At 37.1% G+C, this 26,410-nt stretch overlaps 1 protein-coding gene across 1 annotated transcript; it reads left to right on the forward strand.

Annotated features, from left to right (window-relative positions):
• The first annotated feature begins 545 nt into the window (after positions 1-545).
• On the forward strand, positions 546-24,921 carry Il26 (interleukin 26). The gene is made up of 6 exons (XM_027927359.2): positions 546-648; positions 7,116-7,303; positions 7,388-7,444; positions 7,628-7,762; positions 24,682-24,747; positions 24,835-24,921. The coding sequence occupies exons 1-6, from the start codon at positions 546-548 to the stop codon at positions 24,919-24,921; spliced, it is 636 nt and encodes a 211-aa protein (XP_027783160.2).
• The last annotated feature ends 1,489 nt before the right edge of the window (positions 24,922-26,410 follow it).

Genomic DNA, 26,410 nt, shown 5'->3' on the forward strand with positions numbered 1-26,410 from the left:
AAAAGAGACAGGGAGAATGGTGGAGGAGTTAATTCTAATTTGAGCAGTTTACCAAGGATGCCACAATAGTGCTCTGCAGACTGGGTGGCTTAAGCAACAGAAATGCATCCTCCCATTGTTCTGAGAGCTAGAAGTCCAACATGAAGGGGTCAGCAGGGTTGATTCCTTCTCCTCTTCAGCTTCTACCCAGCCACCTTCTTTGTGTCTTCATCTGGTCTTTGCTTTGTGCCTGTGTCCTAATCTCTTGTTATTGGATATCAGTCATATTGTGTTAGGGTCCACCATAATGACCTGCTTTAACTTAGTCCCCACTTCTACAATCTTATCTCAAACACAATCACATTCTGAGATCCCCGGGGTTAATACTTACACGAATTTTGGGTGGATAAGGAAACACAATTCAGTTCATGACAGGAATCCAGGGAAATCCTTGCTGGAAAGATGATGCTTGAACAAAGGATTGACAGAGTTGAAAGAGTTGGATATGCAGATATCTGAGGCAAAACACCCCATGCAGAAGGAATAGCAAGTGTGAAGTCTTTACAATGGTCTTGCTTGGTGATTTTGAGGAGCAGCAAGGTGAGTACGGTGGCTGGAGTGAGGAGCAAGATGGTAGAGTAGGACAAGGGGCCAATGAGGAGAAACAAGGTAGGTCTTGAGACCATGGAAGGGACTTTGTTTTTGGTGCTTTCTGTCTCTGAGATGGGGGTCTCAAGTTGCCCAGGCTGGTCTCAAACTCCCGGGCCTGAGTGATCTTCCTACCTCAGTCTCCCTGGTGGCTGGGACTATAGGTATGTTTCTCTGCACCCAGGACTGCCGTCTTTACTCTGGTGTGAGGGCGAGTCCTTAAGAGAGAAGTCACATTGCTGCTGTCCAGCAAGGTCAGGCTCAGATGCAGTGCTCAGCCCAAGTAGAGTCTGTCAGGTGCTTATTGCTGACCACACCCAGGACAAAAGACCAAAGAGATGGAATCATAGCTAGTATGCTTTGAGGGAGAAGACACACATTTCTAGGGCTCTTATTATCATGACTTCTAAACAATGACTCTTGATGCACTTAGAAAATGAGATAGAAAGGGCATTTTTTTTTTTTTTTAAAGATACATGTGCTTGGACCAGAGTTGGAGGAAGCTTGAACTGATGCCTTGTTCATCTTTTCCCTACCTTTCTTTTGCTGGGCTGAGGGCAAAGAGGCAGTGGAGGCCTATTTCCCATCATCCTTTGTTGGGACCATTTTGGGAAATCTGCTTCTGACTTGCTATATTTGAAATCACAGTTAGGGTGCTACATTCTTCATACCTTGTATGGATGATGTGTCTCTCATTGCCAGAGAACGATTGTCCAATATATGTGAAGGCAGTTTTCAAATCTGAAAATGATGAACAACCACCAAAGCTATGTTGAGTATTGACACTGCATAATAGCTATGAGAATGTACAACACTTCATTTTTTAAAAGATGGATTTATTTTCAGACCATCCCCAATAATATCGTGGGGCTATACATAAATAAAATTTACCTATGAACCAGAGGCAAGATAGAATGCTGCTAATATACCTGGGTTTGTTGATTGACAAAGCTGGGTTGAGGCCTAGGTTTGCTACTTCCTGGCTGTGCCCCTTTGGGCAAGTCACTTCTTCCAGTGTTGGCTCTCCCACTTTTAAACAAGAGAAAACAAGACCCCCTCTATCTCTTACGGAAGTGTTAGGATGGCCAAGTAACATTGTGCTTTTTGAAATACTGTGTAAAATTAGGTATTTGTTATAATGTCTGTGCAAGAGGCTGACAGCACCACTAGAATTTTAATTTATTATTCCTGAGGCGTTTTTCTTCTTGTCCCATCCCTTCCTTTCCCCCTAGGTCACTGTCCCATCTTTTATCCTCTAGACTGTGCCACAGTCTCAGACCTTCCTGTGTCCTGCTTTGCAGTGTGGTGGGAGGCTACACAGATTGTGGGAAACGTGGGCTTTGGAGTTGCACAAACTTGGAAGCCCCATCCCCTGCCTCTTGTAAGCTGTGTGGCATGTGATTAAATGTCTCTGGAGCTCAGATTCGATACCTGGTGCTCTAAGGACTAATAATCTTCTCAAATATAGTAGGAAGCATTCAGTTATGTCCTGTATCTTAGGAAATAAAAGTTGCCTTCCCCCAACCAGCCTGTGGATATTCAGTTGTCATGTATGAAGCTCAAGGCCCCTCTCAAGTCCACCAGTTCCTCGTTCAACAGACAAGCAAGGGATGGGATCATAATCTCCCCTTTTAAAAAGTGTTTAAATGGATTTTAATCATTGGATGAGAAAGTGTCTCTTCTTAAAAATGTTTTTCTAGAGCTATTAAAAAAGCTTATACCTACATTGTTGTTTAAAAAAAATGCTCTTTTGGATTATATAAGAAGAGAGGTGCCAGGACCTCAGATAAGGCTGGGTAGAGAGATGGGATAAGCTTGATACATCAAGATGTGACATACGCTTAGTGTGGACTCAGATGTGGCTTCTCTGTCTCCTGAGGCATCAGCAGCGGCATCCAGACAGCTCCCTTCCCCTTCTCATCCTCTTCCTCTTTCTTCTTATTGGGATGAAATATAAATAACATAAAATTAGTCACTTTGAAGTGAATCATTCCTTGGCATTTAGCACATTCATATTGTCATGCAACCCACCTCTAACTACTTCCAAAGCATTTTCATGACCTCCACAGGGAACCCCATACCTATTAGCAGTTAGGTCCCATTAACCCTTCCTTCTAGCTCTTATAGGTATTAACCCATTCTTGATGTTTCATACATATGGAATTATAAATATGTGGTCTTTGTGTCTAGTGTCTTTCAGTTGACATATGTCTTCATGGTGGATCTATGTTGCAGCCTGTATCAGCCTTTTTATGACTCAGTGATATTCCATATGTATTTCTAGCAACTGGCCTCTCTCTCCATTTATTGATGGACATGTGATTCCCATTTTCTTTTTAAGGAATATAAATCAAATGACAGAGCTTCTCTTGTCAAAATTCCCATATAATTCAAAGTCTTGCCAATAGCCCAAAATGTTCTGTGTGATCTGGTTTGTGTATCCTCTCTCTTGTTCCTACTCCCCTCCATCAAGTCCAGCCACCCAGGCTGTGCTGAACAGGCACTTTTTGAGGCTCTTACATTGACTCTTTCTTTGGACTGAAACATGGATCATCATAGTTAGTCCTTTACTTCATTCAAGCTATTGCTTAAATGTTATATTGAGGGTTGCTATGATCATCCATTTCCTATTTTCATACCCATCTCAGTACCTCCATCCCTGGGAAAAATTTCAGAATGAAGATGGAGTCAAATGCTAACAAAAATAAATAAGTGAAAGAATCCGGGGGGTTATGAAGGAGAGGCTCTAATACTCATATGCTTGGTAACAAGAACTGTCTCAAAAGACTTTGTTAGACCACATCCTTGTGCAAAGACCACGACAATCTCACGCAGAAAACACTTCCCTGAGGACATCTGCCCAGCAACTGTCTGTATTCACAAAGTTCAACTGAAGTGATTACATCATTACTAGATATGAGCTGGTTTGGGACTGACAGGACTCAGACTGGGGGCGTGCAGTCAAAGTCTCTGTGGATTAAAAGACATATTATGACTTCAGAGACATTAAAATGAAGGGGAAAAGTATTTCATTAGAGTCAATTAAATGGATTAGTAATTGAGGAATCTCTTTGTTGTTGTTTTCTCCCATAGGAGGAAAACAGATAAGAAGTTGTGTTGCCTGGAAACACGCTGTGCTGTGTGAGTTGGTGCACTCATTTCACTTACTGGACAAGCTGGGCCATCAGGGACTTTGTAGCTTGTGTTCTTTTGGGTGAGACAGAACTTAATTTTTAAAGGGAATGATTGCCATGCTGGTATTTGGGAATTGGAGCACTCACTATGATTTTGGGCAGATCAATTGTTTGCGTTTTCACTGTACATTATGCAGGATTGGCAGCCCTAAAATATCCACTTGATGGTCCTTGTCTGCCCTCTGGAAGTAAGTGAGAGTAATTACATCCTCACACCTACATACTCTGAAATATTGGACTGTGGATCACTTCTCACTTTCTTCAACCAAAGCTTCCCACAGCTTCTGAAACCTTGTGATGGACTTCAACATTGTTCTAAGTATTACACATGCATTTATTACTTATCGCCTGACATAATAATGCAATTGCCACGGTTTACAGAGTGCTTCTATGGCTGTCATTGAGGATATTTATGTTTGTATTACTGCAATTTCTGTTTGTTTATCAAAATTACCAGAAGTAGGTATATTTATTGTCCCATTTTAATAAGAGCAAAAACTAAAGCTTAGAGAGGATTAGTAATTTCCTCAAGGCCACACAGCTAGTGAGTGGTAGATCAGTTTCAAAGTCACATCTTCTTGTAATTAACAATAATTTTTAGACATTTCTGTACAAGAAACCTGTGAAAGTGGCATAGTAAACATATACCCCAACAAGCAAAGGACTTCTTTTAAATTGTTGCCACAAGGATACTATGTACAAGTTCCACTTGGGGACTCCCTGTTGAAATGGCCTTCAGGCCCCGTGTGCTGAGTATCCTTTGTAGTATGCACTGTTTATCCTTTGAGGTCAAGTTGACTGTTAAAGGAGCCTAATGAGGCAGGTCTGCTGGCCCAGATGATGACTATGATCCACAGAGTGAGTTTTCAGTCATAGAACATGGTGACAAATCAAAGCACAGGCATTCTTGGAATATGTATGATCTTTGAATGACGATGATTTGAGGTACACAGTCATTTGGGAAAATGAAATTCCAGAGGTTAAAAAATAGCCAGAACCCACATCATTTTCATTTATTAATACTAGCAATTCAAATTGCACAGAAGTTTTGTTGGGACGCACCAGGGATCCCACTTGGCCTTCAAGGCAGAATGTGGCTCCTGGAGGTGTTTTGTGTGGTCCTTTGATTGTACCACACAGATGTCAGTAGGCTATGCAGTTGGCAGATTTGGGGGTTGGTGACAACACAGGCAGTTTAACCACAAGCGTCCTACATTAAGTCTGGCAGAGCTTTCACGTTCATCCCACACCCCCCACAGACATGTAAGCGTTGGATTCCTGGAGTTCACACTTTTTTTTTTTTTTCCAAGAGAACCTTGAATACTAGCACTCCTGTTCTCAAAACCCCCCAGCCACTTCATGTTCCACCCTTTCAGCCTCTCCCAGTCAAAAATACTTCTTCCTTCTGAATTTTTATAAAATTTCAGTGAATCTCACATGGCATTTCCATCCTGCTGTCTGTACTGTTATTCTTTGTGAATAGTCTTTATGTCATTTAATAAACTAAAGTACGCCTTGCAGTCTTCAAAGGGATCCTCTCACTTTAGAAATGATAGAAAATACTCATAAGGTTTTAGATTGATCACCTCTTCTTTCTTTCTCCTGCTCCTTTGCCAGCCTGCTTGCCTTGATTTAGAATTTAGTCTTGGGTTCTGATGCTTACTATTGACTCTGCCTGGTTTTGATGAATCTCTTACCACCAGATTCCCAGTGTTGATGTGCCCTCTTGCTCTATTAACTCTATTCTTGGTAGGACTTGGTGACCTACTTCTGCTTTTTCAGTATATGACCCTGGGCTGTGCCCATCTCTTATATTGGGGTTGCTATCCAAAATGAACCTTACTTGTCACTACAGGAAGAACTGGGACAGAATTGAGGATGGGGGTTCACAGAGCAGCCTCCTGTGAGCCCCTTAGTACTTAGAACTTTAGAACTGTTCTTTGTATAGGCAGGTCCTTATGAAAAATTTGTGCATGGAATAAATTTTTTTTTAAAAAGCAGTTATGATAGCACCTCATGATGAGGAAAATGTGCTTTTATACTTAAGATGAAGCACTATGGTAGATATAGAGGATACAAAGATGAAAAGATGGTTTCTGCTCTAGTTTGGACCTGGAATGTCCCCTAAAATCTCATGTGTTGCAGACCTGGTCCTAAGTTGGGTGCACCATTGGGAAGCGGTGGGAACTTTAGGTGGAAGAGATGGATCACTGGGAGAATGGCTTTGAAGGGTATCTTGTCCCCAGCTCTCCGATCTCTCCCCTGCCTGCTCCCAGTCTCCCTCCCTTTCTCTCCCCCTGCCTGTCTCTCTCTGCTTCATGGCTGTCGTGGGGTGAGCAGCCTCCTCTGCCACACACTCCTACCACCATCATAAGTTCTACAACTTAATAGGTGCTCTATCATCTTTATCTAAGTTCATTACTCAGACTTTTCCTCCAACTGCATGTCCAGTAAAGTGAGACTCCCTGGAAGAAAGGGACTGTGTTAGTGGGTTGCCTGCCTTGACTGATGCCCAAAGCAATGGAGTCAGCTGACCTTGAACTGAAACTTCTGAAACCATGATGCAAAATAAATCTTTCCTCCTTCAAGTTGTTTTCTCAGGTCTTTTGTCATGGTGATGGAAAGCTAACTAACACAGTCCCTTTCTTCAAGGGAGTCTCACTTTACTGGACATGCAGATGGAGGAAAAGTCTATGATAAACTTGGATAAAGATTAAGTTGTAGACCTTATCCCAAATCCAGATCCAAAGAAATCTTGAAAATGTTAGGGGAGTTACAATTTTCAGGGTAGGAAGAGTCTTGCTACTAGGAGCAGGTTGATGATTTCTGGGTGAGAGGTTTAGCCAGCTGAAGGATTTTTAAGAGGTGGACATAAAACACACTTGGGGTCATGAGCAAGCTTCACAGGACTGCACTTTCTATCCACTGGTTAAATTTTCAGGGTTTCTGGTTTAAGAAGATTTGCCTATGAGGATTAAAACAAATAATCACACAGCCTCTTGGAGCTCATGCTTTCTTATTGAAATGGCATGACTTTTGAAATAATGCAATCTGTTGTGATACACATCTGAAGTTCTGAATTTTATTTTGGAAATGGGGGCCAGATCTTGCTGGTAAATGAACTTTTACATAACACTACAGATGGTGCGGTCAACCTTTTTTGATTATGAAGCAAAATTAAGTGATTGTCCTGTATATAAATTGTAAGTCATCACTCACGGCATTGCATTGAGTAGATGGCTTTAAGTAGGTCATCCTCTAATCTAACCAACACGATGCTGTGGCTGCTGTGAGTGGGGAGAGAGCTGTGGGCGAGTTGCATGCTGAGGTCCAGGCTGCTGTGTGCCACTCTGTCTCTTGCTATTGCCAAGCACAAGCCATCTCAATCCTCCTTCACCCAACCTTGTCACTCAAGGGAGTTGCTGTCCCAAGCTGTCGACACTTTCTATGTCAAGGCAGCCTGGCTCAAAGCAACAATTCCAGTAAGTATTAGGTTCTGCTTGAGGGGAGGACCTAAAGGACACTGTAATCCTGGATACAACTGATTTTGCTTTATTTTATTGTAGGAAGACCGCATAAAAAATATACGATTATTCAAAAAGAAAACAAAAAAGCTATTTATGGTAAGATGGGAAGTTCATTTTCAGGTTCTACTAGTTCAATGCTTTTGCCCTGTGTTTTGATTTTTTCCAGAGTCATTAAGTAATAATCTGGGGGGGGGGGATGTTTCAGTGACATTAAAAAGAAAAACTGACCCAAACTATGCATACCTTATAAATTATGAACTTCTTGTATCTTATTTGTAGAAAAACTGCAGATTCCAGGAACAGCTTCTGTCCTTCTTCATGGAAGATGTTTTTGGTGGACTCCAATTACAAATTTGCAAGGAAATAGACTTTGTGGAAGACTTTCATAGTCTTCGGCAGAAATTGAGCCGCTGTGTAAGTATGCCTGGCAAATGTGGTGAGTTTGAACCTAGAAAACTACCTAAAAACAGCATGTGGGAAGCTGTCTCCATACCAGCAGGTGAGGAAAAAGGACTTTCTGATTGTTGGCTTGGAGTCCAAAATGAGAGTCCATCACCAAGGAAATAGCATCAAAGAACCATGCACAGCTCATGACGGCACTAATTATTAATTCTTAAAGAACAGCACATAGGGCATGTTGAAAAGAGCTGAAATAACGTGGAATGGTCCTCAAGTAAATATTTACCTTGTAATCATTCCCTTGTTATACAATGCCCAAGTAATTTCGTCTTTCAGTTGACAAGTATTTCTTGAGCACCAATTTGGTGACAAGCACTAAGTCTAGGCTGCTTTCTCTCTTCTGTCTTTTCTCCAACTCTCCATCTTCCTCTTTTTCTCTCTCCATGTCTCTTTGTACCATGATGATGGGAGCTTTTAGATTGCTTTTTTTCTTAATTATCTATGCTTTTAAAAATTTTTTATTAGTTATTGATGGACCTTTATTTATTTATTTGTTTATATGTGGTGAAAGTCAAACCCAGTGCCTCACACATGCTAAGCAAGCTCTCTACCACTGAGTCACAACCCCAGTCCAAATATCTATGTTTTAATTGTTGTATGTATGCTTTTTTTTTTTTTTTTTTTTTGGTACCATGGACTGAACCTAGGGGCGCTTAACCAGTGAGCACACTCCCAGCCCTTTTTGTTTTAAATTTTGAGACAGGGTCTCACTAAGTTGCTTAGAGTCTCCCTAAGTTGCTAAGGCTGGTTTTGAACTTGCAATCCTCCTGCCTCAGCCGCCGGAGCTGCTGGGATTATAGGTGAGCACCATTGTGCCAGGCAATGTATGTTTTTTAAAAAAATAGTCACAGTCAAAATCTAAAAAGAAGGAGTGTGTCTTCTTTCATACTTGGATTATTCAAAGCTTCAGAATGGTTCACAGTAAGCAATAGGAAATTAACAAGGCAAAAGTGACTGAATTCCTACAGAAACCCACCCATGTTAACAAAATATCAGTGTTGGCTGGGGGAGTCAGGATCTTTGCAGTGTTAGTTGAATTTCTCCTGTGGGGAGTACAGGAAAGTTTTTACTTCTGAGAGGGAGGATGTCCTTAACCAATGGCTCTCAAGCAGAAGGCCAAGTTATTTAGGTATTTTGAGTGTGAACTGATCAATTAGGTTAAAAAATTTCAACACATTTATGTTCTCTTTTTCCTCTTTTGGTTTTGTGTTTATGTCCTTGGGACTTGGACTGAATAGTTTTTTTTATAAACTCTTATATTCCACTAAAATAACAACAAAGATAAAAAAGAAACAAACAACAACAAAAACAAACAACAACAACAACAAAAACAAACTACAACAACAAAACACAAAAACTACAACCTGGTATCTTTCTGTAGAACCCAGAGAAAGTGTTCTGGGTCAGTCCTCATCCCTGAAATAATGGAAAGGTGGTCACTTATCTTATGTTTATTCTGTATTTAACCTATAAGTTCATCTTATTAAGGCAGTGAATAATTAAAAATAGTCTCTTAGTCTCTTACATGAAAAGTTATGTAATTTTACATTTCTTTACCACCAGCTGATTATATTGTTATCACTCCCAGTTAGAGTCTTATGCCAACAAAGATGTGAAGAGGAGGAGAATAAGGGAAATAATGAGGCCCATAGCAGACACTATAGGCCAGGGTGGAGTCACCCAAAAGGACAAGAAAGTCTTTCCCATTGTAGTACCTGTAAACCTGAGCATCTTTTTTTTTTTTTTTTTTTAAATGGGATTAATACCAAAGTACTTTTGGATTCTCCTTTTGTTAGTCTCCTCTGTGGGTGCTCTCCAGGGCACTACCCAGGAGATTTAATTTTCCTTATTCTAAGTGCAAAGCACTACAGGAATCCTTGCCTGATACTGGACATGTATGTGGTCATACGGAACTGGCCAATCTATTTTGTCATTGGTTTGATTTCATTGGCTCAAATAACTAAACACATAATGATAGCCATAACCCAAACCAAGCAATATTCTGGATGAAAATTCTGAAACCTTGAATCTGTCTAGCAATTCTGGTTTTCCCTGATTTGTTTTTGAGCAGTTTTTCCTCCAAAGGGACTTCAACCTGTTACTAGAGATGCTGCTTTCAGATTCAACGATGCACCGCAGGGTGGAGCTGTGTCACCTATTAGCGGCTGGCTCCCCCTTGTGGTCGAATTCGAATACAGCATCGCATCAACCTTCCCAAGTGCCATGGGACTCTGGTTTTCCTTGTTCTCCTGCCTCTTACCAAATTTTGAGGGGCAAACATTTGAGATTTCCTTTAACAATTTTGAAATGTATGAGACATTATCATTTGCTATATTAATATTACCGTGCAATATATCTCAAAGTAAAAAACGATAACCATGTATTTCTCCTGTCAACTTGAGCCTCACACTCTTGCGTCACGACCCTTTCCCTTCCAACACCCCTTCAGTCTCTGAATTACCATTCTATTCTCTGCTATTTTGAGTTCGATTATTTTATATGTCACATCTGAGTGAAAACTTGTGTTTTAGTCTTTCTGTGTCTGGCTTAATTCACTTTGCATAATGTTCTCCAATTTCATCCATGTTGTCACAAAAGACAAACATTATTTTTAAGTTTGGATAGTATCCTATGGTGTGTATATACACTACATTTTCTTGATGCATTCATCTATGGATGAACACTATGTGTTACAATGAATATAAGACTGCAAACATCTGTTAGACATATTATTTTGAAATTTTGGGGTATCCTGAATTTTGGGGGTATCCAGAATTTTTGGGGGTAATCCCATGGGATTATATGATGATTTATTTTTAGTTTTTTGAGGAACTCCCATACAGTTTTTCATATTGGCTGTACTAATTTACATTCCTATTAACAATGTAAAAGCATTTTCTTTCCTCTACATTCTTGCCAACACTTGTTATCTTTTGTCTTTTTGCTAATGGCCATTCTGACACACATGCATTGTGGTTTTGATTTGCACTTTTCTAATGGTTAGTGATGTTGAGCATTTTATCAATATACAATATTTTGAGAAATATCTGTTCAAGTCTCTTGCCCATTTTAAATCAGATTATTTGTTTTCTTTCTATAAAGTTGTTTGTGACCCTTTTATATTTTGCCCTAAGGATATTAATGCCTTATAGGATATATGGATTGCAAAAAAATAAGATATATGGATTGCAAAAAAATAAGATATATGGATTGCAAATATTTTCTCCAGTTCATAGGTTGTCTCTCCTCTGTTGTATCCTTTGTTGTACAGAAGATTTTATTTTGATGTAATTCCATTTGCTTTTTTTTTTTCGCATGTGCTTTTGGGGTTTATTCTTCTGCATATGGATATCCAGTTTTCCCAATACCATGAAGACTATCCTGTTCCTTTTTTTTTTTTTTTAGTGGTGGTGCTGGGGATTGAACTCAAGGCCTTGTGCATGCAAGGAAAGCACTCTACCAACTGAGCTATAACCCCAGCCCACTGTCCTGTTTCTAATGCATGTGCTTTGCACCTTTGTTGGAAATTGCTTGACTACATGCTTGGATTCATTACTAGCCTTTCTATTCTGTCGATTGGTTGATGAGTCTGTTTTTAAGCTAATGCCAGGCTGTTTTAATTACTATTGCTTTTGTAGTGTAGTTTGAAATCAGATAGTGTTGTCACTCATTACTATTTGACAAAAGCAAAGAAATGAATCATTGCCATCTTTTGAGATGTTATGGATATATTTGAGATGTTATGGTTATATTTGGTGGGTAGTCATCAACTGAGTGGGACTACATTTTTTTTCCTTTCTTTCCTTCACTTTTTTCTTTTTATTTCCTTCCTTCCTCTAATCCTTTTGCCTCCCTAAACATATTTCAAAAATGTTAATGTGCCTGTTCCAGGACATTTTGTCAAATGGCCAAGTTGTAAAGTGACCTTGTTGAATTTACTTTCATTTTCTTATTTACTTTTAGTTGACCAGCTCTAATGCTGTCTTCATAAGAAAGAAGTTCTTCATTTTGAGGGCTTCTCTGTCTCCATTGCAAGTTTGGAATTAGAGATGGAATAGCAGAGAGAAGGGAGACAAGGGGACAAAAAAGTCATAAGAACTGAATGTTTCTGAGCATGAACATTTTTATGAATAATATTTAACATTGATATACATATATGTGTGTATATATGTACATATATGATGAATTCTCCATAGTCAATACATTTATGTCCTAATTTTGATATTAGAATGATAATGTTAATTGTAACAAATATGCCCCCATAGTTTGGTGACTTCACCTGTTCAGCCTTTATTTCATAGGAGCCCACTCAAGTAGAAGTACAGTCAGGGCTTTCTGGATGGAATCACTTTCCTCTACATTATGAGTCAGGGATGTAGGCTTCTTCCAGATTATGGCTGTGCCATTACCGAACTGTCTGCATTTAGTGTGTGGCAGGCTGATAGGAGCAGGAAGAAGCCTTATCCATTTCAGATAAGCTTTGCTTCCAAAATGATAGGTATCATCCTGATCCAATTCCATTGGTAAGAACTAGTCACATGGCCATAAATAATTGCAAAGATTCCTGAGAAATGTTGTCTCATATATGGCGAGAAAGAAGAGAAGAAAATTTTGATTCATAGGTAGTAGTCTCTGCTAATTATTCAAGAATTGTTCATTCATATTTACAACCAGGGCTACTCATATAGCGGATCTTTTTGCAAATTAGAAAAAGAATGTTGACTTTTTGTTGACAATCCCACTCTAGTCTGTGGCCACTATTCTAACTTTTAGTTACTTACCATATAAGAAAGGTAGGTTAATATTTAATTCTCTGTTTACCAGTTTTTGAGATAAAGGATTAGTTTTTCTAATATTCTCCTATGATGTCTAACAAATTGTTACTTTTGTTGTCATTTTGTCTGTTTCATTATTAACTCATGGTTTAATTTAAAAAACATTTTTGTGAAAGCTTTCTGATTTCTCTAAGCCACCTGCCTTTGGGGCGTCTTTGCAGGTCCTCTTATATTGGCATCTTCTTGAGCCACTTTTAGGATACATACGACACTAGAAAGTTATGATAGACTCCAAGGGCCAGAGTCCTTAGTACCACTGTATTTGAATATCATCTCATTGTCTCTGGTAACATTCTGAACATTTTGCAGCAGCTAATAAAAATTACATTTTCGAATTATTTTGATTTGGGTAATTTGGTTTAGTTAGATTGATGGTATAATTGTTAAAATAAAGTTATGTGTAAAGAAGACATTTAAAGATTCTTATAGAACTCATACTCTCAGACTTGAAAGGGAATTGAACAGTTGCCTCATTGGATTCATAAAATAACTTGCCTAATTGCTAGTGATCAAAGTTGAAACTGAAAATATTTCCATTAGTTTTCAAGATTTCATCATCTACTTTAATTACATTTTGAGAGCCTGAAGAGTAATTGTGAAATTACAAAGGCATATCTTCCATATTTATTATGTCTAATTACATTTAAAATCTGATGTCTTGGCAAATATGATATTTGTGTTTCTGTTTCTTATAAACAGTTTGAAAAATAATTTGTATCATAAATTGCAATTAGCTTACCAACTTGTGAATTATCCTTCATCTTTGTAATGTCAATTTTTAAAATTGCAATTGCTTCAACTGTTAAAGCAAGAAAGAGGAAGTGAAACCAGTTTTGTCTTATTCTTTCAGTAACTGAGAAGTCCAAAACCCATCTCTTTAACAATAACAGTAGTCTCCTTGTGAGGTTGTTTGGAGAATTAAACAAAAGAATGTCAAAGTGCCTAGCATATCATGGTTTTGGAAAATTGTCTGCTTTCTATACACAGACCATTGATTTACTTTCAGTTACATTTTCTCAACGATTTCTGAAAGTGGTTCTCTTAAATAATTGAATACCTTTTTAGTACTTTATATTAGTGCTACCATGTATGTGTACAATTTACAGTAGTACTTTGATTTAAAAATGAAGAAATCATTATGAGTAATTGGTTTTAATCTTAAAAAATATGTTTTCTCATTATGTTATAGAATACTTCTGCCAACAATGTTGTTCCTGGGTTAATGATATATAATACCTCTGTCAAAATGATGAGGCACAGCTCTCTGGCTGGGTTAAGAATTTTCACAATAAATTATATAGACTCATTCTACTGAGTGGTAATTACATCGAGAAATTTTTAAAATCTGCAATAAAGTTTCCCTACCCTTATATCTGTATGTAAATAAGGGTTTTGAAAACTCTAATTCTTTTCCTCTGGTTAAAACATGGAAAAATATTTTGTAATGGTCTAAGATTATTCTATGCAAGCAAAATTATCTATGCATATCTATATCAGATCATTCTTCCAGTTATAGAGAATATATAAATTAAATAATGTTTTATGAGCTCTTCTGTTACATATTTACTTAGTTGTTAGATATTTATCATTTGTTTTGTTAAAATTAAATGTCTGTGGTATTTGGTTTTGCAGAGAGACACTGGCTAATAGTTTAGTTACTCTTTCCTCTTTTCATGAAAACTTTTTTTAAATACAGTACTTTTTTTTGAATAATGTTACTTTGTTATTTTCTTTTTGACTTTTCCATAAGGCTTTTTGGTCTCAGTAGTTTTGTGTTGTTTCCTAGTGCCTTTCCTTTTGCCAGACCGATATTTTTTTATTTAGTCCTTTTTCAAAACAGGCTATATGCACACACTTTTCTCAATTATTACTTTGAAAGCACCTTGGATAATATTTGTAGGACCTCACATGAAAAATTGTGCAAAAAATCATTGAATAAGATTTGCTAAAAAGTCTTCATTTAGTATTATATGATATAACGATGACATTTATTTAGTCTTTAATCCCTTATTTATCATTTGTATTTTGGGAAAAAACGTTTCTGGCAATCAAGACCATGACCACAAATAGGAACTTTTAGCTACCAAGATCGACAGAAACCCTGCCCAAATTAATAAAACAACAAAGAAAGGTGGTTGTGATCCAATCTGAAGTATGCTGAGATAAATAAAAAATATAAGCTCTTATATATGTTTTTTCATTTCCACAATGGCTATCTGTTTATAACATGACATAGCATAATAAAATTATTTTTTCCCCAAACACATGAAGATATCAGGAACACAAATTAAGAACTGTATTATGTATTTATGTGGTTATTTTAAACACAGTTCTGATACTCACAAATGTCTAGGGCGTGTTTCAAACTTTTATTAAGCCAGAAGGCTGTGGAATCTGGGGCAGTAGGCTGATGTTTGCATTTCTTTTGCAAACATTTATTATTAACAAGCATTTATTTGATGAACACCTATTCCAGAGCTTGGGGATTCACCAAAAACTGACAGTTAATTTCTCTGTTCTCATGGAGTTCACTGAAAATGCTTCCAGCCAGCCTCTGCTGGTGTCAGATTGTGATAGGGACTACGAAGGGAGCAGATTAGCAGGAAGTGTTGCCACGAGGGTGGAAGTTGGGGTTGTAACTAAAATAGGTTCTTCTGGGGATCTCAGCTGGGACCTGAAATATGTTTAAATAGTCTGCTCTCTTCAGCCTTGGAACACTTGCTTCCTCTGCCTACTGGTCTCTTCTCTCTGCTCCTTCCACTCATTCTTCAAGATGCACCTTGCTTCTTTCCTAGAAGCCTTCTGGATTCCACAGTCAGATTACCTCTCCTCTGTCTCCCAGAGCAGCTGTAATTTTGTTTCCATCACAGTAGTTATCACATAGTACTGCAATTTTGCTTTGCTCTTAGACTATGAGCCATCATGTATGTCCTGAGGCAAATTTTTATTTTTTATCATGTAGGGTACTTTTATACAGAATGGCGTGTTTCATTGTGGTATATTGGCACATGCATACAACATTATTTGATCAACTTTACTCCCTTCATTTTCCTTCCTTCCCCCTCTGGTTTTCTTCTGCCCTGTTGTTCTTCCTTCCTCTTTCATAACATCCCTTTATTTCCTTTTCTTCTCTGCTAATTTCTACTATTGTATGAGAGAAAACCCACAATACTTACTTTCTGAGTCTGGTTTATTTTGCTTAGCATGATACTCTGTAATTTCATTCTTTTTTAATGGACGAATAAAACACCGTTGTGTGTATATATATATATATATATATTTTTTTTTTTCTTTATTCATTGATCTGTTGTTGGGTTGGACGCATAGGCTGATTCTGTGATTAGGCTTTTGTGAATTTATGCTGATAAATGCAAATATGCATGTATTTCTTTTGGATAAATACCAAGGAAATGCATTGCTGGATCAGATGGTAGTTATATTTTTAGTTTCTTGAGGAACCTCCACACTGATTACCATAGTGGCAGTACTAATTTACATTCCTACTGGCAGTGTACAAGAATTCTTTTTTCTTTGCTAGCATTCACTGTAATTTGTATTCTTGATGATTGCCATTCTGATTTGAGTGATGGAATCTCCATGTAGTTTTTATTACCCTGAGTTCTAAAGATGCAAAATATTATTTCATATAATTTTTGACCATTTATATTTCTTTTGAGAAGTGTCTGTTCAGTTCACTTGCCCATTTATTGTTTGGATTATGTTTTAGTCAGCTTTTTTGCTGCTGTGGCTAAAACACCCACTAGAGGAGGAAAAGTTTATTTGGGGGCTCACAGTTTCAGAGGTCTTAGTCCTTAGAAGGTTGCTTCCATTCCTTAGAACTCCAAGTGAGACAGAACACCATGGTGGGAGAGTGTGGCAGAGGGAAGCAGCTCTGCTACATGATGATCAGTAAGAGGCGGGGGAGAGGGGAAGAGAGAGGGGGGAGAGAGAGAGAGAGAGAGAGAGAGAGAGAGAGAGAGAGAGAGAGAGAGAGAGAGAGAGAGAGAGAAAAATATACCCCATAGTCCCCCAATGAACCACTTCCTCCAGCCACACCCCATCTGCCTCCAGTTACCAGCCAGTTAATCCCATCAGGGATTAATTCACTGATTAGGTTAAGCCTATAACCCAGGCAATTCTTCTTTGAACCTTCTTGCATTGTCTTGCATGTGAGCTTTTGGGGGACACCACATCTAAACCATAACAAGTTATTTGTTTTTATGGTGTGGATTTTTTTTAAGTTCTTTATGTATATTCTGGATATTAATCCTCTGTAGGAAGAGAAACTGGCAAAGATTTTCTACTGTTCCAAAGGTTTTCTGTTCACTTTGTCAATTGTTTCTTTGGCTATACAGAAGTTTTTTAATTTGGTGCCATTTATTAATTCTTGGTATTATTTCCTGAGCTATAAGAGTCCTGCTAAGAGAGTGGTTGCCTGTTGCCTATATGTTCAAGTGTTCCCCCCAACCCCCCCTTTTTTTTCTAACAGTTCTAAAGTTCCTGGTAATATACCTAGGTCTTTGATCCATTTTAAGTTGACTTCATAGGGTGAGACATAGCAATCTAGTTTCATTCTTCTACATAGGGATATGCAGTTTTCCCCATGTTAAAGAGGCTGTTTTTCCTCTGAGGCATGTTTGTGGCACCTTTGTCAAGAATCAGATGACTGTAGTTTTGTGGGTTTGTCTCTGAGTCTTCCATCCTGTCCCATTGATCTATGTATCTGTTTTTAATGCCAGTGCCATGATACTTTTGTTTCTATGGCTCTGCTGTATAATTTGAAATCAGGCATTTTAATGCTTCCAGCATTACTCCTTTTGTTCAGGGCTACTTGGGCTATTCTGGATCTTTTTGTCTTCTATAATGAATTTTAGGACTGTTTTTTATTCTGGTTCTGTGAAGAATGCTGTTGGTAATTTAATGAGGATTGCATTAATTCTGTAGATTGATTTTGGTAGGCTAGTTCAACTATATCAATTCTGCCTCTTCATGAATATGGGCCACTTTCCATTTTCTAGTGGTTAATGTCTTCAATTTATTTCTTTAGTGTTCTATAATTTTCATTGTAGAGGTCATTTACCTTCTTGGTTAGTTCATTCCTAGAGTTTTTCTTTTTTTTTTTTTTTACTATGGTGAATGGAATTGTTTTCCTTATTTCTTTCTCAGCCAATTCATTATTGGTGTTTGAAAAAGCTACTGCTTTTGTATATTAATTTTGTATCCTGTTATGCTGCTGAAATGTCTTACCAGCTCTAGAAGTCTTCTGATGGAACTGGTAGGGCCTATATCATCTGCAAAAAAAAAAAAAAAAAAAAAAAAAAGGATAATTTGATTTCTTCCTTCTCTATTTGTATCCCTTTTATTTCATTCTCTTGCTTAATTGTTCTGTGTTAAATTTGAAGTGCTATATTGAATAGGGTGGTGAGAGTGGACATTCTTGTCTTGTTCTTGATTTTAGAGGAAATGCTTTCAGTATGATGTTGGCTTTAGGTTTGTCATATACAGACTTTATTATGATGAAGAAAGTTCCTTCTAACTATTTTCTTTAGGATTTTTATCATGAAGGGGTATTAAATTTTGTCAAAGACTTTTCCCTTGATTTTATTTATATTACATATCAAATTATTGATTTGTGAATTTTGAGTCATTATTGGATTTCTGGGATGAAACCAGCATGATCATGATTATAATCTTTTAATGTGTTGCTAAATTTGGTTTACAAATTTTTATTTTTATTTTTTATACTGGGGATTTAACCTAGGGCTGCCTAACCACTGAGCCACATCCCTCAGACCCTTTTTTATTCTTTTCATTTTGAGACATGGTTTGCTAAGCTGCTTAGGGCCTCACTAAATTGCTGAGGCTGGCTTTGAACTAGTGATCCTCCTGCCTCAGCCTCCTGAGTTTCTGGGATTACAGGTGCACCACCATGCCCAGCTCACAGGTATTTTATTAAGGCTTTTTTTTGTATATATATATATATATATATATATATATATATATATATATATATATATATATATTCATCAAGGGCATTGGTATGTAATTTTCTTTTCCTTGATTTTTTTCTTATCTAGTTTTGGTATTAGGGCTTCATAGAATGAGTTTGGATACTTTCCCTTCCTTTCTATTTCATAGAATAATTTAAGGAGCATTGGTATTAATTCTTAAAAAAATCTTATAAAATTTAGCTGTGAATCCATCTGGTCCTGCTTTTCTTCATGGGGAGGTTTTTATTTTAAATTTTTTTTAAAAATTACTATTTCAGTCTAATTGCTTGTTACTGGCTTGTTTGTTTTCTGTATTCCCTAGGTTCAATTTAGGTATGTTGTAGATGTCTAGAAATTCATCCATTTCTCCTAGATTTTCCAATTTATTGGATTGTAGGTTTTGAAAATAGTCCCTAATGATCATGTGGATTTCAATGATGTCTGTTGTAATATCCCCTTTGTTGTCTCTAATTTTGTTAATTTGGGTCTTTTATCTCATTCTTTAAATTAATTTGGCTAACAGTTTATCAATCTTGTTTGTCTCTTCAAAGAACCAATCCTTTGTTTCATTGATTATTTGTACTTTTTTGTTTATTATCTAGTTCCTTAATTTCAGTCTGATATTTATTACACTTCTTTCCTTTTACTGCTTTTGGGATTGGTTTGTTTTTCATTGTCTAAAAATTTCATTGTCTAAAAATATCATTATGTTATTATTTGAGATTTTTCTGATCTTTTAGGATGGGTACTCATAGCTTCATAAGCTTTCTTCTAATAATTGCTTTCACCGCATTCCACCAATTCTGGAATGTTGTGTTTCCATTTTTGTTCGATTCTAGGAATATTTTAACATTCTCAATATTTCTTCAATGACCCAGCCATCATTGAAAAGTATCTTTTTGAATTCATATATTGTGTAGTTTTTGGTTTTTCTTGCTATTAATTTAAATTTCATTTCATTATGATCTGAAAAGATGCAAGATATTATTTCAATATTTTGTATTGGATAAGATTTGCTTTATGGTCTAAGGAAGAATAAATTTTGGAGAAAGGTCCATGAGTGACTGAATAGAAAGTACATTCAGCTGTTGTTGGAAGAAATATTCTGCTAATATCTGTTAAGTCCCCTTGATTTATAATATAGTTTAAATCTGTTCTTTGTTGTTCTTCCTGGATGACCTATCAATGAGAGTGGTGTTTTGAAATCTCCTAATATTATTGTGATGGGCCATATGTCCCTCTATATTGATCAATGTTTTATGAAACTGGGTGCACCAATGTTTCGAGCACCAATATTTACATTTGTTATATGATCTTATTCCCTTGACCAACACATAATTTCCTTCTTTGCCTCTTCTGATGCATTTTACTTTGAAGTCTCCTTTGTCTGCTAGCAGTAGCTAGTCCTTCTCGCTTCTGAATTGCATTTGCATGGAACATCATTTTCCATTCTTTGACTTTCAGTTTGTGAATGTCTGCCTGTAAGGTATATTTCCTGGTGTGATTTATTCTTTCTGCACCTCTATTTTTTTGTTTTTCTTTTTGAATAAAGGATTATTTTAATTATCTTCCAAAATTCTGGCTTAGTAGTCATGAATTCCTTATCTCAGAAAGATTTTATTTAAATTTTTGAAGAATAGCTTTTTGAAGGATGATTTTGAAGAATAGCTTTGCTGAATATAGTAGTCTAGGTTGGTAGTTGTTTTCTTTTAGGTCTTGAAATACATAATTGCATGCCCTCCTGGCCTTTAGAGTTTCTGCTAAGAAATCTTCTGTTATTCTGATGGGTTTTCCTTTGTAAGTCACTTGGTGCTTCTTTCTTACAACTTTTAAGATTCTTTCCTTGTTCTGAATTTTTGACTTTTTGGTCCTGTTTATTTGGGGTTCTAAGTGCTTTGAATATCTGAATGTTAATCTCATCCACTGAATAAGTTTTCTATACCATTAGTCTGTATTTCTGGTCCTTCTTCAAGATCTATGGGTCTTTTGGTCTTTTAATGTTGTCCCAGAGCTCTTGAATACTCTGCTCATAGTTTGTTCTAAATCAACAAGCTTGTCTTCAAGCCCTGATATTCTTTCTTTTGCTTCATCTAGTCTGTTGGTTAGGTTTTTACTAAAATGTTCATTTGATTTATTAAATTTTTCATCACCATGATTATTGTTTAGTTATTTTTCAGAATCCTTTTTATTGATATATTCTTTTATAACCTGTACTTTCTCCCTTAGTTCATTGCTTTTTTTTCCTTTTCATTCACTAATCATTTTAATAATAAATTTTTAAAAAATAATTCATTGTATTGCATTTCATCTACTTCAATATCTGAATTTGGTTACTTGGGAGCTATGAACTTTTAGAGTTGTCTTGTTTGCTTATGTCCTCATGTTTCCTGTGTTTCTATGTTGTTGCTTGCACATGTATTGTGATGGATTTGACTTCCTCTGCTGTGTGAGTGTCTTTTCAGTGAGTAGTTTTCTCTTTACAATATTCCTTGCTGGGGGTATAGCTCAGCATCAAAGCACCCATCAGTATGATGAAATTGTTCGGTTCAATCACCAGCACCACTCATTATGCAGCCATACCTCTATCAACTTCTTTCAGTCTCAGGCAGCCAGTATATATTGGGTGCCTCAAGTCCATAATCTCTGTAGGGTACTTTTCTTTCTTTTTTTTTAATATTTATTTTTTAGTTTTTCGGCGGACACAACATCTTTGTTTGTATGTGGTGCTGAGGATCGAACCCAGGCCGCACGCATGCCAGGCGAGCGCACTACCGCTTGAGCCACATCCCCAGCCCTGTAGGATACTTTTCTAAATGAATGAAATATAGCAGCTCTATATGGCAGAGGCACAATTGTATGCCAAGTATATAACAAGTTTGCAGTAAACATGTGTTGATTTAATGGTGAATGATAAGCTGTTGTCTATGATAAGCATGCAGTGTTTTTTACTGCATGACTTTCTCACACTTTTCTTTGATTAGTTCTCTAGTTATTCTGTTATTACAAATAATTTGCCTCTAGTTTAAATCATGTCTATTTCAGTTGAATTTTCAGCCATTTTTGGTCATTCAGTGTTTTTTTATAATAATACTACTAACCCTTTTGTCATGTAGCCCAATTTTAGCAACTGCAACTATATACTGAAAAAAATAAAAAAAAAATGAGAGCATTCTTTTAGAAAGTCCTCCTTTCGGGCTAAAAGCATGCAATGGAGGAAGGATAGCATCTTCAACAAATGGTGCTGGGAAAACTGGAAATCCATATGCAACAAAATGAAACTGAATCCCTTTCTCTCGCCATGCACAAAAGTTAATTCAAAATGGATCAAGGAGCTTGATATCAAATCAGAGACACGCCGTCTGATAGAAGAAAAAGTTGGCTACGATCTACATACTGTGGGGTCGGGCTCCAAATTCCTCAATAGGACACCCATAGCACAAAAGTTAATAACTAGAATCAACAAATGGGACTTACTCAAACTAAAAAGTTTTTTCTCAGCAAAAGAAACAATAAGAGAGGTAAATAGAGAGCCTACATCCTGGGAACAAATCTTTGCTCCTCACACTTCAGATAGAGCCCTAATATCCAGAGTATACAAAGAACTCAAAAAATTAGACAATAAGAGAACAAACAACCCAATCAACAAATGGGCCAAGGACCTGAACAGACACTTCTCAGAGGAGGACATACAATCAATCAACAAGTACATGAAAAAATGCTCACCATCTCTAGCAGTCAGAGAAATGCAAATCAAAACCACCCTAAGATACCATCTCACTCCAGTTAGATTGGCAGCCATTATGAAGTCAAACAACAACAAGTGCTGGCGAGGATGTGGGGAAAAGGGTACACTTGTACATTGCTGGTGGGACTGCAGATTGGTGCAGCCAATTTGGAAAGCAGTATGGAGATTTCTTGGAAAGCTGGGAATGGAGCCACCATTTGACCCAGCTATTCCCCTTCTCGGTCTATTCCCTAAAGACCTAAAAAGAGCATGCTACAGGGACACTGCTACATCGATGTTCATAGCAGCACAATTCACAATAGCAAGACTGTGGAACCAACCTAGATGCCCTTCAATAGATGAATGGATAAAAAAAATGTGGCATTTATACACAATGGAGTATTACTCTGCATTAAAAAATGACAAAATCATAGAATTTACAGGGAAATGGATGGCATTAGAGCAGATTATGCTAAGTGAAGCTAGCCAATCCCTAAAAAACAAATGCCAAATGTCTTCTTTGATATAAGGAGAGTAACTAAGAACAGAGTAGGGTTGAAGAGCACGAGAAGAAGATTAACATTAAACAGGGATGAGAGGTGGGAGGGAAAGGGAGAGAGAAGGGAAATTGCATGGAAATGGAAGGAGACCCTCAGAATTATACAAAAGTACATACAAGAGGAAGTGAGGGGAAAGGGAAAAATAATACAAGGGGGACAAAGGAATGTCAGTAGAGGGGGCAGAGAGAGAAGAGGGGAGGGGAGGGGAGGGGAGGGGGGATAGTAGAGGATAGGAAAGGCAGCAGAACACAACAGACACTAGTATGGCAATATGTAAATCAATGGATGTGTAACTGATGTGATTCTGCAATCTGTATATGGGGTAAAAATGGGAGCTCATAACCCACTTGAATCAAAGTGTGAAATATGATATATCAAGAACTATGTAATGTTTTGAACAGCCAACAATAAAAAATTAAAAAAAAAAGAAAGTCCTCCTTTCAGGCAAAGCTATCTTAGTTATGGTAGTGAAATTTAGCTATCCTACCAGATCTATAAGATAAAGACACTTGTTGGTTGATTTTTGCCATGTGTTATCCTTCATCCACTTCCATTTCATGAGTTTTAACTGTTATCTTTCTTGATGTGCCTCTACACTATTTTGTCACTAGGATACAGCCTCTTGTGAGACTTTAAGTGAGTGACTAAACCACTTGAAATGTGGTTTCCCTTTTGCAAATTGAGAATAACCAATCTATAAAGTCTCCTTGGTCGATTCCAATGCAAAAGTTTTATGAATAAAAACTAAGTGAATATATGAGACGTTTTCAACTTTTCCTTCTCTTCCTTTTTCTTTAACCCTATAAACATTTGTGGGAGAATAAAGAAAATGTTAATTGTTTTCCTATTTTATTCCTAAGTGATCTCTGCACTCAGATAGGGTTTGAAAGTATACCTGCACAAAGGGAGACTGGCAGCTTCTCCTGACCAGGCTACCAGCCAGCTTCTCAAAATATCAGCTCACTCCTGGAGCAATTAATATGAAATTCTTGGGAGTTTTCTCCTGATAATCCACACTGAACATTGTACTGTAAATTGTATATGACAGCTGGGGTGAGTTTTCAAAAAGTAAACATTTCTTGTCCTTCTCCTATCTTCCATACTTCCCACAGCTCTCTTTCTCAACTGCTCCAGCCATGCTTTCGTTTTACCAGTGTCTAGAAGGCACTGATCTCTTCCCTGCTCCGGCCTTGGCAACATCTTTCCCTCTCAGTCACTCTGCCAGTGTTTCTTCCCCAACTTTCCTCTCTCCTCTCCTTGCTTTCTCAGACATCCCAAACTGGCTCCTTCTCATTTTTCAGATGCTATTTTAAGTGTTCTATTTCAAAGGAGCCCTCTGTAACCACCCAATTGAAAATTGGTTATTACTATAAATCTCTATCACAGAGCACTGTGTATTGCAAACATAGCTTTAATTGTAATTTGCAAATTTTCATTTTTGTACTCTTATTTATCATCTTATTCTCTCTGAAACTGTAAGTTCTGTGAGGACAGAAACCATATCCAGTGACCAGAACATAAAATTTGCTCAATAAACATTTGTTGAATGGATGGAAGAGCACTATAAGTGCATCTTCAGGGGCTGAGGTTATGGCTCAGTGGTAGAGCGCTTGCCTAGCATGTGCGAGGCGCTGGGTTTGATTCTTAGCACCACATAAAAATAAATAAATAAAATAAAACTATGTGTCCAACTACAACTAAAAAAAATAAAAAAAAATAAATGCATCTTCAACAATTTTATATGTACTTATTATTGATTTCTTAGATATCCTATGCTTTACCAGCTAGAGAGATGACATCCATTACCAGAATGAAAAGAACGTTTTATAGAGTAAATATTTCAAATTCTTATTTTTGAATGATTTGTTTTCTTCAGTACGAAAGACTTCTTCTTTTATATTTTTTATTTTATCTGCAGATTGGAAACAAAGGAATCTATAAAGCCATCAGTGAGCTGGATATTCTTCTGTCCTGGATTACAGAACTGTTAGAAAGCATTCAGTAAATCAAGAGCCCAAACACATTGATTTGATAGTTGTTTTGAAATACAACGATAATAATTAGAAATAAATTTATAACAGCATTCTTCTTTAAAAATTTTGTACACATTTCTGATAATAAATTAGATAATTCAAAATAGATGAGAGAGATTTAAAGTAATAAAGTCTTAGAAATAAGTAAATTGTCAATAACTTGTACATTTTCTATGTTTTTAAAGAATATCTTGGTTCTATTTTGTTATTTACAAGTGTATAGTAAAAGTTTAATTTAAAGATGTACAAACTGAGTTAACTCACATATTATTTGTGGAAGAAAAACGACAAATTACTGGAATATGATATAATGCTGTGGAGACATAAATAGATGCTATATACAAGGTATTGCCTACTTAATGGTCTGATAGTTACTAATTATGCCCAGTGTGAACTTAGCTCTTAACTGGTTTTGATTTTAATTAAATGGTGTTTCTTTCTCCTGGATATCCCTTCCATGATAGCATACTTTAATTTCATTGGTTGCAATAGATAATGATAAGATCAGATCACATAGAACATACTGGTCAACTACCTATTCGGAATGATTTACTAGGAACATCTTTGACAGATAACCCAAGCTGGAAAGACCACAAGCAGTCAAGTTCAAATGATGCTGAAGCTCGATAATGCTCCTTCTGGGTGTCATAAAATTTGGAAAGTTGCCAGAGGCCAAGTCAAAGTAAAAATGTAGCTCAGATGTCACACAATCAACTTTTGCAAGGTCTAAAAACCTCATTTTCACAGTTAGCTTTTCTGTTAACTGAGTAACATGGCCTGGCCACAGTTTCTTATAAAAGGGACCCTGCTTCACTGTGATTAGCATATGGCAGTAGAAGACATGGGCTGTTTCTGACCTCATGGCCTGACAGCCAGCTAGGTCACTCTCAGGACATTCATAACATTCTCCTGTGTGCAGACAACACTGATTTGGTGTCCTGTGCTACGAACTTTTAGTTTCCTTAAGATCTTCACCCGTGATGTACTTGGCAACACTTCATTTATTTTCCTACCATCCAGTTCTTTTCAATCATATGGTGCTTAGGCTGTTCACTAAGTACCATCCTCTCTTGATTGATCTTGTATTTTAAAGTCACCTCTTCCTGCTTTCCCCATCAATTGTGATCCCACTTCTTGCTCTATGCAGACCTCTTTACTAGACAAGACCATAGGATAGGGAAGATGTGGTGATGGGTTGGGGATCTGAGGAGGACTATCTTCATTTAACACTCAATGCACGGCTTCCTGAGGAGACTCTGAGGCCATCGGTAGTGGGACAGCCTTCTTTCCTCAGGAACATTTGACAGAGCTGGGATCTGGGGACTCAGAAACCTGGTCCCTGGCTTTGCCTTGTATCAGAGAGGACACTGTGTACTCACAACCTCTCCTTACCCCACTTTTAGTACATTATGGGTGAATAATGTACTCATGGCTGAGTCTCACTGTGCTGGACTTCCATAG

The sequence above is a fragment of the Marmota flaviventris genome, chromosome 3 (genome assembly GCF_047511675.1).
Source record: "Marmota flaviventris isolate mMarFla1 chromosome 3, mMarFla1.hap1, whole genome shotgun sequence".
In the NCBI taxonomy this organism is placed as follows: domain Eukaryota; kingdom Metazoa; phylum Chordata; class Mammalia; order Rodentia; family Sciuridae; genus Marmota; species Marmota flaviventris.